This window comes from Neltuma alba, unplaced genomic scaffold (genome assembly GCF_004799145.2).
Source record: "Neltuma alba isolate B1F8T4 unplaced genomic scaffold, ASM479914v2 tig00012806_pilon, whole genome shotgun sequence".
NCBI lineage: Eukaryota > Viridiplantae > Streptophyta > Magnoliopsida > Fabales > Fabaceae > Neltuma > Neltuma alba.
This window is the reverse complement of record NW_021637203.1, coordinates 299,323-312,825: the sequence shown is the minus strand read 5'-3', so window position 1 is coordinate 312,825 and position 13,503 is coordinate 299,323. Positions and strand designations below refer to the sequence as shown.

Below are 13,503 nucleotides of genomic sequence, written 5' to 3'. Positions count from 1 at the left end.
TTGCTTCCCTTGCTGACAGATACTGTGTAGTTCTAGAAGGAGTCTTGGAAGATGTCTTGGTCAAGGTAAAAGATCTCATTTACTGCAGACTTCTATGTTCTTGATAGGGATGATGCTAGATTTAGACAAAAAAAGCATTCATCTTTGATTTTAGGTAGGTCTTTTCCTAAGACTGCTAGGACTATGATAGATATGCATGCTGGTACTCTTACAATGAAATTTGCTGCTAAAATCATTAAATTTGATAGGCTTAACTCTATAAGACATCCACCTAATAGCTACGCTAAGATTGATGTTAGTTTTATCGATATCATTACTAATGATGCTGTCATAGATTTTAGAGATAGTATGATGATCAGATCATGTGATATTGTTGGCTTAGATGATTCTATCTCCTGTTCATGTTCTGAAATTGGTAGTTGTGATACATGTACTGGTATTGATGCTGCTGATGTTGATGTTTTCACTTATTTCATTGAGATTGTTAGGCATTCTAGTAATGATTTTTCTATACCTATGCATAGCCTTGGTACTTTTAGTGATTCCTCGTCTAGTACTTCTGTTGATTCACACGAACTTTCTCAGTTACTTAATGTGATTGATTCTATAAATGCAAATGATTCATCTTCATTACTTGATTCTGAGCTGTTAGTTAATGTTGATCATGTCCTTGATATAAAGATCTTTGATTTTGATCCTAATGTTGCTTCTGAGATGAGTGCTACTGACGGCACTTCTTTTGTGAATTATGACCTCTTACCTGATTCTTCTGCTATTACTGTTTCTACTAATGATTCCCAAGTTGGAAAAGTCTACTCTTTTACTTCTGAGTCTTCAATGCAAGTTTCTAACTTGATTAACATTGATTTAAAGCCGCTCTTGCCCTTAACTGAGCAAGCTCCTTCTTTAGAGCTAAAGCCGCTTTCTGATTCGCTGAAATATGCCTATTTGGAAAAGATGAGACACTACCAGTAATTATAGCTAGCAACATAGCTATTGATGAAGAAATTCGCCTCTTGGAAATACTGAAGAGAAGGATGAAAGCCATTGGATAGACTCTTGCAAATATTCTTAGGATTAGCTCTAATGTGTGCATGCACTGAATTTTGTTAGAGGATAATGCTAAAGCTATACGTCAGTCACAAAGACGACTCAACCTATTAATTCTTGATGTGATAAAGAAAGAGGTTTCTAAACTCCTTTCTCAAGTATAATCTATCCTATTTCTGATAGCCAGTGGGTTAATCCAGTTTAGGTAGTTCCAAAAAAGACTGGTATTACTATTATTCGTATTGATGAAGGTGAGCTTGTTCCAACTAGAATCTAGAATAATTGGTGGGTATGTATTGATTATAGAAAGTTGAATTCTGTAACCAGAAAAGATCATTACCCCCTTCTCTTTATAAATCAAATGCTTGAAAGACTGGCTGGTAGATCCCATTATTGCTTTTTAGATGGTTTTTCTATATATTTTCAAGTTTCTAGCACACCTGAGGATTAAGATAAGACCACATTCACATGTTCATTTGGAACCTTTGCATATAGATGCATGCCGTTTGACTTATATAATGCACCTGGTACTTTTCAGAGTTACATGGTTTCCATATTTTCTAATTTTCTTGAGCATTGTATGAAAGTAATGACCTAGGTTGATCCTAAACTACAAATTAATTGGGACCTCATTTAATCATCAATAACCAACAGTCAACCATGTTGCTAATCTTATTCACCAACTGCCGAAAAATAGCCTAGCCGGCCTATCTAACTTCATGTGCCGGACTCATGGGCGGCAATAAAGGCACTTCTCAAATTTGAGAAAAACACACTTAATCATAATTTAAGGGGGGGAAAAACTAATATGAACAAAACATAGCGAGAAAAATTAACTCACCATTCACAGGTGGCACAGCAGCTTTTTTGAAAAGATATGCAGCCTAGTGGGACAAAATGAATAATCAGTATGCTGCATACAAGTCGCAAGCAATAATCAAGAAAGTTCAGTCACAGTAACCATACCCTAATGGCTTGAGCATGCGCCCTAATCTTCCTCAGTGTTTGTTGCTTCTCCTCTTCTTTTTTCAGGTCCAGGGTATAACGGAATCGACGAGAAGCATTGAGCACAAGCGCAGCTTGCTGACAGATAAAATAAAATAAAATAAACAAACTGTTTAGTCGTTGAAAAATATTTTCTTTCCAAAGATGAATCCAAATAAATAATGTCTTAACAAAGCAAAGCAAAACATCATATGTAAATAGTCATTGATCTTATAGTTACTCCTAATAACCCAGACAACACAAATATTTTGAAACAGTCAATGACGACTTCATAATCAAGTAAATTCTATGATTGTTAGTCTGAAGCAGGGCATAAGAGAAAAGCTTTTTTGCAGTAGCAAGTACTGGCTACTCACCACTAAGTTTCTTTTTACAAAGCATTGGGCATTGAAGAAATGAAAAAGCTTGTATTTATTCAAACATCACAGCAGTATAAATAGATAGAGGAACCCTCAATAATTAGAGAGATGTGCCAAGACATTAAGAAGAGAGATGAGCGAGATCTTACACTGGAAATCAGGGAATCAATATAACAGAATAAAATAGCACAAAATAAGGGATTGGATACTGCAGCTGCCAGCAGACACTAAACCTAGGAATCAACCTACTAAACCAAGAAATCAACCTAGGGTTTTAGCACAAAAGGCCCACTAGGACGTATATCTAACACTCCACCTCAAGCTATCTGACATGGCCAGCTCGCTCCTGAAATACTTGAACTTGTTCCAATCAAGTGGCTTAGCAAGAACATCTGCAACTTGGGAATGAGACCGTATGTAGGCTAGGTCAATCTCCTTCGACTATATTTTCTCTTTTATGAAATGTCTGTCGATATTACATTCTTGGTTCTATCATGATGACTCAGGTTCTGGACCATTTATATAGCTCCCATGTCATCACATCACCTCTTTGTAGGAGACTTTATAATGACTTTCAGTTCCTTTAGCACTTCGATTATATCCACACTCCTTCATATACACCATGTGCTAGAGCTCTGAATTCAGCTTTTACACTACTTGACACAATAGTCTGTTTCTTCTCCATGTGACTAGGTTGCCCCACACAAAGGTGAAATAGCCTCCAATCAATCTTCTGTCTGCTAGCTAGAGCCTCCTTTTGTAAAGATTCCTCTCCCAGGTGTCATTTTCAAATACCTTAGGATGGTGTATACGGCTTCCATGTGCTGCTCCTATGGTTATGAAGAGAATTAACTTACCAATCCTATAGCGTAGCTGATGTCAAGTCTAGTATGGTATAAATAGATGAGTTTCCTAACCAGCTTTTTGTATCTCTCAGCATCCACTAGAACTCCATCCTTCCTATCAAGGATGCATTTTCCTTGAGACTGAGATCCCCTTCTTTGGTCTAGCAATCTCCATACCCAAGAAGTACCTTAAGCTGCCAAGATCCTTAACTTCAAATGTTGTAACCGTGCTTGCTTGAGTTTGCTTATCTCCTCGATGTCATTTCTAGTGACCACTATGTAGTCAACATATACAATTAGGATTGAAACGTTACTTCCCAATTGCTTTACAAACATTATATGATCAGCTTGGCTTTGTGTGTAACCTGAGCTCTTCACAACTCTGGTAAACCTCTCAAACCAGGCTCTTAACAACTATTTCAACGCATAAAGAGATTTGTACAGTTTGCATGCCATACCTGTGTAACCAAACTCTGCAATTCCTTCAGGGATGCTCGTATGTACTTCTTCAATATCTGCATTCAGGATGGCATTCTTCACACCTAATTGGTATCAAGAACAGCTGCCAAAGATAATAGAATCCATGTAGTATTCAGCTTTGCTACTAGAGCAGAAGTCTCCTAATAGTCAATCCTTCGAGGCTGAGAATATCCTTTAGCTGCTAACCAGGCCTTGAATTTGTTAACTAACCCATCCGCATTGTATTTGATTGTGAACACTTAATTTGCAACCCACTGCCTTCTTTCCTTTAGTCATGTACTAATTTCAGCTGTAAGGAACTCCCATTCTTTAATAATCTCCCCCTGAATGGGAGTTTTCATGTAGTACTCTTGATTCTCTTCAAAAGTAACATCCATGGTGACAAAAAATTTTTGAGGGGTGGGGGGATGGGTTAGCATTTGTACCCCTTCTGAGAGGTAGGATAGCCCAAAAAGATGCATTTATCTCCACTTATCTATCTATTTTGTTATTTTATTGAATACATTTATTTTGTTGGGATTAAGGCTAATATTATTTTACTCCTCGGCTAAGCACATGCAACGGCCGAGTTATATATTTACCCCTGTTCTGCCGCACAGTAATAACACAGGAAAACGTCTTCTGTTCGCTCGACTTTTAGATATATAGAGAAGAGACTTCAGCTCATAAGAATCTGTGCAAGGGAAAGCCTAATACCGTTTATATCCATAACTTCCAAGTCTCCGTTCTCCAACCCTAAACAACAGCTATCCTCTTCACCTAAAATCTGCATTTTCCTACTTTCTGTCCCACTCAATGGTCAAATCAAAGTTCGTCGGTTCATAACTTTCCAGCAAGCAGACAGACGAAACCCAGCCACCCATTCATCTTTTAGCTGGTATAATCAGTTGTAACAGAAAATCTAATCCGTAAAACGTAAACTATAATATTCTTTTTGCAATTTAAACTCCTTTGCTTCCAAAATTTCTCTACGAAATACATTGTCCATACAATTCATCCAAAGTACTTTCCCTTTATTTAATTCTTTTACAGTGCTCCAGAACCCTAGAACAACAAAGTGCTGTTGGCACGCAAGCAGAAGACACATGCTAATATCCTAAATTGACCGTAAACCGGATTAAATACTTCTGGTTCACTCTTTCCGACAGAAGCAGAAAGTTAACCCAAAACGGTGACTAAAGCAGTAGGCAATCAACATTAAACTAAAGTATACTCACATGAAAATTGAAAATAAACAAAATAAATAAATATATAAATAATCTGAGCGATTGAGTTCAGACGACATACCCTCCACCGCCTGAGCCGTTCAATGGAAGCATTTTTTGTACTGGAAATATCAAATGGATCGTACGAGCACTCCCCGTTCTCAGAGTCGCCGGAGCGACTATTCCCCGCCTCTACGTCGTTCGGACGGCGAGGTGAATCCTTCGAGTAACTCATTTGTCGAAAACTGTCGCAGGAGAGATGGCACCGTCAATATCTAACACCTCTTCACTTCACTCACACTCATTCACAGATCCTCCCTGAGGAACTACGCCAAGGCTATAATTCTATATCTAAATTTTCAAACAGAGGGCTGTTGGTAACCAGTTCTCCAAAATATTTTTTAGCAAATCGAGATAAATTTTTCTGTATATTTATTTTCGTAAAAGTATTTCTGAAATCATTTTTTTTCTTACCCGAAACACCCAAACGCGGAAATCAACATGTCAAAGTGAAAACCACTTTGAACCAAGAAAAATAGTAATAAAAAAATAATAAAATAAATGCAAAATTCACCGTCCACCGCCGGAGAGATGGTGAAATTACCAAAGAAACCCGATAGTGGAGGACTTCACGAAACACGACTCACCGAGTCACCAGTCAAAGTCTTTCTACTTTTCAGACACTGATGGCTTCTCTTCCTCCTCCTTCCTCTTCGTCTTCTTCCTCAATCAGGAGGCGTTACAGCAGGAACCTGAAACCTCTCTCTATTTCAGTTCACATCATTTATTATCTCCACAGAAAGCGAAAACGTTCACGAGAAGAAAATGCACCATGTGCCAGGAAATTCAACACCACGACCCTGCTTTAACTATTCTTTTGGAAAAATTTATTGTTTACTCATCACTCATATACAGAGTAAGAATATATTCCCGTTCTATTCCCTTATTCTCTTTCGTTTTATCTCTTTTACTTTATCCACTTTCCCAGAAAATACTAATACTAATCAGATCGATTCTCCAAACGCCGATATAAACTATGCATCTGTGCAAGCGCGTTTCCAAACTGTGAGATCTGTCCCAACAAGATTCAGAGTCTCGAACTTGAAAGAGAAGTTGCTTCATATTAGAGTTATACATGTTGCCGTTCCAGTGCCTTTGCGTAACCAAATCAAAGAAAGAAGTGTCGAACGTGGATTGCTTAACTTGATTTCGCTGTCATTCAGCTTTATTTTCTCATCCAAGTGTCTGTCAACGTGCCCGCCTCAACAACAGAGAACAAGCAAAAGTGACGATCTGAGAGAGAGCTAATAAAGAATTGATCTAGCTCCTCCACGTATCTATTTTGTGTACTGAAAAAATGCTTTTTAAACTATGGTTTGACATCCAAACACCTTTTAGTTGGAAAAGGCGAGATGGGAGACATTCAATGGAGAAGTGAACTGGAAGGATCAAACGGTACGGATTTTGTGAATACAAAAGAATTATAGAGTGTATATTCTATTTCTTTATGATTATCTTCTGAATATAAGTATGTATATGGTAGCATACTATTAGAAAATCCAGAAGATCAAAAAGCTGACAGTGGTTAAAAATGGCGGCGAAGATTGGACCAGGAAGGCCATGAGTTCATATCAGACGTACCTGAACTATTCTCACCCATGGTGTGAAATGAACCAGATTGATCTAAAGGAAATCATACAGAGCCGTTTTTCCCTGTTCTCACAGAAGTTGTATGTCTGCACTTCAGAAGACGTTGAAATTGTTTTATTTACATCTAAAATTCTAATGTTAGTATTTTCATCAACCATGAAAAGATATTTTATAAAATTAAGAATCAAAATAAATTTTATAAAAATAAAACTGTTTATATAATTCGAACTAAAATTCATTTCACATATCTATTTTATATTTCATAAATTATGATTAAAAAATTGTTTATAAATCATTTTATGACTTGTTTGAAATAGCTTATAAATAGGTTTTCAATCATAATTTACAGAATATGATATAAGTATATAAAAAGAGTTTCATTTTGATTTACGTAAAATGTGTTCATAAATAATTTCAATAATGATGACAAATAAAACCTATTTATTAAGAAAAATAATAAAGGAGAATTATAATGAAATCCCAAATAAAAAAATTTATTAAAAAGTGTCACTACTAACCTGCACAGCTGCCAATTTCTGAGTAAAAATTAACAGGATTTGTTTTGTAATTAATTTTTTTAGTATCTTATTATAATCCTCCCTCACAGTAATTCGCTGTCACAAACTTAGGGAAGCACAATGGAGAAAAAGCGTGTGTGTGTGTGTGTATATGTATATAAGTACATATGTATGTGGGTGTGTGCATTATAGGTCGGTGGCGACAAGGGAGCGGTGCAACATTGTTAAATGAAATCGAGGAAGAAATGGGGCTTTTGGCCTTGGGTGGACGCACCCTCCCCCAGTACAACATAAAACTTTCAATATACGAATAATAAATTACTGGATAAAGCGGGCCGGAAACGGTGGGAGTGGAAGAGGTGGGGTGGGTTTCATTTCATGCCTCAGTGATAAAGCTATAGAATCAAGAATAAAATTTAAGCATAATTTTTGAAATATTTTCAAGATTATCCGAATAAAGTATTGTTTGCCACCAAAGTTCGAATAAAGTTATAAAATTATTGTGCTGGCCACCAGAAATCATTATTTGCCCTTTTTTTAATAATAGAAATTTAGGTGAATTAGGTTCGAGGATTCACTACGGCCAACTCATGCTTTTAGATTCAGAAATAACTCATAAAAATATTTATGTATCAACATAATTTTTATATTACTACTAAGATTGAAACTTATGATATTATGAGTTATGCTTATTTTTGTTAGTTTTTATATGCCTTTTTAATTCAGGAAGCATGGAAACGCGTCCAAGCCCAAAGTTTGAGGCAACAGATGAACAAAGACAGGAAGGAAATTTCCAAGAAAGTGCTGGCCAACTGAATCTGGCTCCTCGGTTCATTGTAATGACCGAAAATGATAAATTAAATTATTTCATTAACTACTCACTGATAATAAAATATTTTCATTTATAATTGCAATTCAACAAGAAAATATATTACCATCACAAAAATGAAGTGGGATCATCAAATAGTGATAATAGATACTCATCACGCATGTCAAGTATCAAGAGGGCAACACTACATGACGAAGACCCCAAAATAAAAAAAAGTCATTATAGGGCACTGTCATAGAAAAGAACATGGAAAAAATACAAAAACATACCTCTTAAATTTTGAAAAGATAAATAAGTCATATTGACTATTTTTATAATGATTTTGACATGTCAATAAAAGTCATTTTCAAATTCAGGAAGTAGTTTTTTTAATCATTTTTCCAAAAAATTATGTCCAAACATCTATAATTAATGTTGCTCTATGAGTGCCAGAAGAATGGTAAGGTTTTAAATGACCTATCACTCCTTCTCTGTCTCTGCTTTGCTTATTCAAATACATTTCTCTAATTCTAATTATAAATTCTAATATGTTTCGTCAAATTAAAGAATTTTAAATTTTATTGAATCTATCTTAAAATTTAATTACTTTTTATTCTTATTCCTATTTTTGTTGTTTTTAGTTAGACCCAGTAACATTATATGTGACATGATATCAATTACATGATTTAAGTATAGAAAATGAAGAAACTTATCAACTAACAAGGTGGGGAGTAGATGTGGAAGAGGGGATTTATTTGGCGTCAATAATATTGGACCTGTTTGGGATGGCATTTAAAAAAACTCATAAACACATTTCATATAAGTTAAGACAAAACTCATTTCACGTATTTATCTCATTTCATAAGTCAGGGTTGAAAAATTATCTATAAGTTATTCTAAACGATCCAATGAAAAAAGAAAAAGAAAAAGGACACCTCACCTAACTAAACCAGAAGTTAGGAGAAGAATCGTGGGGGCTTCAAAAATAAGGTGGGTTAGGCGTCCAAAATGATGACACACGTAACATTTCTTGCCCTACGCCTACTTCATATCAACCTCATGACTCACGCCTCTGGCCTGAATTCTGCCCTCCCCCATGCTTCCTGCATGTTTCATTTCCTACCACTATCTTTAACACCAAAGCAAAAAATAAAAAATTATTATTATATATATAGTCCGTGCACATGCGCTCACGCGTTTTGATACGCGTTAATCAGATAAGACTTATTGTTGCTGATATTGTTGTGCGTGTTAAATATTGACCGGAAAAAAACTAGGGAAATGATAGTAATAATGCCCTCACAGGTATATACGTGTGAGGGCATGTAATTAGGCATCTGGCTGTAGTATTGCTGTCGATTCAGGAATATGTCGTTTTCATGCAGCTAGCCCTTCTTCTGCATTATATTTTCATGTTCATAGGGTATTGGACACTGCGCGGTGGGGGACAAAGTGGGAAATCTATAATGAAGATGTCACCAGCTAACATGAAAATTGAATTTCATAATTTAAAGAAAAAAATTTTCAAAAAAAATAATTCCCTATTTCAGATTTTATTAATAAAAAGAACTTGATAAATTTTTACACTACAAATTTTGTATCCACAGAGTTTCAGTGTTCTAATTTGATTTCTACACTGCATTGACGTTGTGCAACATAATTTATTAGATGGGGTCCACATTAATCCCATCTTGTGGGATTTGTTCACATTGTTTCATTATGAGTACCTCCGAGCTGATAGAGACCCAACAAATCAAACCCGAGGAAAATTTTAGAGCCCGTAATTATAGATTAATAATAATAACAATAATAATAATAATAATAAGACTAATTCTAAAAAATTAATTCTTCTCATAGACATATGGAATTTTCTTTTGATGCAATTATTCGTATATCATCTTATTAATAATATATATAAATATTTATAGATAATTTTACGCAAAACATGAATTAAAATAATATTACATTATGGCCAAAACAGACGTTAAAAATTAAGGATAAACTAAGTTAAGGGAAATTATATAATTTTTCTAAAAAATTTCAAATATGTTATTTAATTTTTTTTATGTTAATTTAATAAATAATTCAAAGGAAGAGACTTCATCTAATATAGGGGTGTGCAAAAACTCAGTGGTCCGGTCCGGTCCAACCCAAAGTGGTCCGGTTCTGTTTAGTCCAATCCAAATAAACTATATAATGAAATTAGACTAGATTGAACCAAACTAGTTGGTTGGGTTAGATTGGCTTTCAGACCAAGTGATATTAGACAACCTAGACTGGTCCGGTCTGATCTAGGTAAATTTTTTATTTTTCAATAATTTGTAATTTAGATGTTACCTTTAATTTTTTAAAATGTTTTTTGAGATTTTTATATATTTATGATGAAGTCTTAATATTTTAGGATGAGTTTTATATGATTATAGATATTTTTAATTATCTTAAATTGTATTTATCATGTTGAAATCTTGCTTCCCATAAAAAAAAAAAAAAAAGAAAATTGAAAACTTGGATTGTCTGGAACAGTCCACCAATCTAGTGGACCAAGTCCAGTCTAACCCAACCTTGGATCACCGCTGAACTAAGCCAGACATAGACTATCATTCCCAGCTCTACCAAAAATCAGACCAGACTTTAGATTGGGTTTTGGTCTATTCCGATCTATTGGTTGTGCAACCCTAATCTAATATAACACGACTCTAACGGCTAAACTAATAGTTTCATGACCAAGCAATATGAAATGAAAGCTCTCCATCGGAATGTCAAGATCCGATCCCATTTGTAAACTCATACTTTTGACATGTTTCTCTATGGTTGCTTTCTCAAACGATACACATGAATGGGATTTCCATTTTTCAACCCTTTTGAACAATCTACCCACATACACACAAAACTTTCAACCATTAATACTGACTAATGGCTTGCTTAAAATGACGGTAGAATCCTTCAAACGCAGTTTTGTAATTGTAATTCACAAAATAGATTATTCTTCCAAAACAAGCATTTGAGGGCTATAACGATTAAATCAGTGCTTTTTCTTAATTCCAAATACCGTCCAAATCATAGTAGAATTATTCTTTGGTGGTGGGGTGGAAGAAAATTTCGGTTTTGGACCAGGCTAGTTTCCATCCTACTTGACAACATTTTTCAGTGTTGACTCCGTGTTCACTATACGTGAAGAAAGTTTGTGCAATACATTGAAGTCTAGGAATTTTGCTTGTCGTGATTGGGTTAATTTACGAAGGACTTGACTTTCTGTGTCGACTTAGCTTGGAACAATTCAAAATACCGAAAACCAGACTGATTATTAAATCAGTAGAGATAGTGGTTTAAAAATTAGTAGTTTAGTCATAGTTAAATCGGGAGAATCTAATCATAATTAAAATAATATGTCTTAGTTAAAATATGCAAAAATATTCCCACACGAATATAGCCTTTGAAAATAGTAATATTTAAATAAAAAGATATTAGTCGGTAACTAAATGAAAAATATTCATGCATAAATTATATATAATCCAACAAAACAGAGTGACTAAAACACAAAATATGATGAACTACTAATTTTTTTAAAAAAAACTCACAATGATATCATGCGTAACAAAGAGAGAGAAGAAAAATCCTCAATATATAAATGCAGAGGCCAACTAGGTAGGGAATTGATTCATCGGATTGACTGGCCAACAACTCGGGTTAGATGTTAACACCATAGATAAAGTCATGTTGGGTGTGTACGAAAAAAGCTTCCTAAATGAGGGGAGAAGCTCATTGTCATGTTTAATTTTTGTTTACTTTCTTGGAGAAGCGTTTGCTCCTTTCTTCTTTTTTCCTTTTAAGTTTTTGCTTGCTCTCTTTTCTTTACATTATTGCGTTAGTTGTACCAAACTTTGGTCCTAATGACATTCATCTAATTAAGCAACTGAAAAAGCATGGAAAATAAATTAATGACGAAAGAAAGACTCAATTATTAGTGATGACGCACCTGTGTTCAGAAAAGTTGCTGAACAGAGAGATATTTTTATTATATGCTTCAGAGTTCAGAGTTGAGACGAAGTTTCCCGATCGCCAGAATATATTGTAACTTCTGAAACACCAAGGATTTCAAACGCATATCAGATAATATGTTTAATCACTCTCCTTCTTCCCAATAAACACAATAATAATGAATAATCTAACTTCTTCTTCAACCATCTTGGAATTGTGATTCTCATGCTATATATGATGAAAGAGGAAGAAGGACAAGTGATATTTTATGTTTATATATCGATCTTTTGGCTGAAAGAGATGAGTGGGGAAGACAGATTTTAACTTGGTGGTGGGGGTGGTCTTAGAATATTGATATGGAAGAAAAATATAAACATACCTTCGAATCCAACAAAGCAATCCAGATTTTGTTTATGTTATATACACAGCAAGAAACACCAGAGAGAAAGAGAAGAGCGAGTTTCTATGGAATTAAGAAGTAAGTTTTAGGAATGCATAACCAACTAAATGAAACTAGCTACTTCTGCCTCTGGAAGTTATGCCAACTCCCTCAACTCAAAAATTAAAATATATATAACGGTTCTTTTTGTTATTTTAAATAATAATAGGAGTATGTCATGTCATGCTTATATGTAAAATAAACACCACTTATTCAAAATGAGTTTATGCTTATTCGGCCTAAGTCACTAGGGTGGATATTCGATAAAATCCAATAAATCCTACCACTAATCTTGTAGGCTAATAGCATCAATATTTTCTACAAGCGAAATGTCAATATATCATAGGTTCGATCTCACTTGAAACCTCGTATTATTAGCGTATATAGCGTACCGTATGCCTCTCTAATTTAAAAAAAAAAAACATAAATCTTAGGGACAGTACAGTTAAGGAGGAAGAAGGAGAAAACACGAGGAATAAAAATACTACATAAAACAAGTTATCACCCGTAGGAATCAAGGGATCTGCAGAATTCGAACTTCACCTGTTTTGCAAACAATGGATTTATACTGCGGCAGAAGCAGAAGACTCTTATATACCTCTGTGTGTGTGTGTGTGACACACACGCCCACAGGTACTTATATATACAAACAGCCAGTAATTAACCTTGACCTTCTTGGTTGATTCGTGGAAACTTCATGTGCATTTTACTTCTACGCTTGACATAAAAAAAATCTTTTTTTTTTCCTGATCTCAAGAAAGGAATATTAACATCTGGAGAAGATGTAAGATAGAAAAGAAAGGAGAGCATATAGCAGTGTGTAGTTAAGATTAGGTGCAATATTTGTTCTTGTTGGTCAGATATTGGTGCGAATTGGTTGAGATATAAGCTGAATCATTGTAATCTTAACTAGTCTAAAACAAAGTGTATGTAAACTTTAAAATTTTTAATTTAAATCCTTGTTTGTTTGTTTACAAATATAATTAATTAAAAGATTATTTTCTTCTTATATTCAATCTTCTTTCAAAACAAAAAATAACAAAATAAATAAATAAAATTTGAGTCACCGACATCTATATTGTATTCATTGCCATTTAGTTTCCTATTTTAACATTTTTCGTATCACAATAAAGTAGTAATCATTTGATTACGGTGGATTATTATGT

General features: G+C 34.5%; 1 protein-coding gene across 7 annotated transcripts in view; it reads right to left on the bottom strand.

Moving 5' to 3' along the window:
- The window catches only part of LOC114731152 (calcium-transporting ATPase 8, plasma membrane-type), a 29,553-nt gene extending 16,673 nt beyond the window's left edge, over window positions 1-12,880 (bottom strand). For 2 of the 7 annotated variants that reach the window (XM_028918273.1, XM_028918277.1), the window contains exons 1-5: window positions 6,586-6,680; window positions 5,592-5,696; window positions 5,027-5,189; window positions 2,017-2,133; window positions 1,892-1,934 (exon numbers count right to left, since the gene is read on the bottom strand). In XM_028918273.1, the coding sequence (XP_028774106.1) occupies window positions 1,892-1,934; window positions 2,017-2,133; window positions 5,027-5,179 (313 nt within the window). In that variant the 5' untranslated portion in view covers window positions 5,180-5,189; window positions 5,592-5,696; window positions 6,586-6,680. Of the gene's footprint in view, window positions 1-1,891; window positions 1,935-2,016; window positions 2,134-3,532; window positions 3,535-4,480; window positions 4,527-5,026; window positions 5,190-5,418; window positions 5,433-5,548; window positions 5,697-6,585; window positions 6,681-11,896; window positions 11,999-12,277; window positions 12,372-12,842 lie in introns of those variants that run through there. The other 5 variants (XM_028918274.1, XM_028918278.1, XM_028918275.1 and 2 more) reach the window with 5 other exon arrangements.
- Window positions 12,881-13,503: the final 623 nt, after the last annotated feature.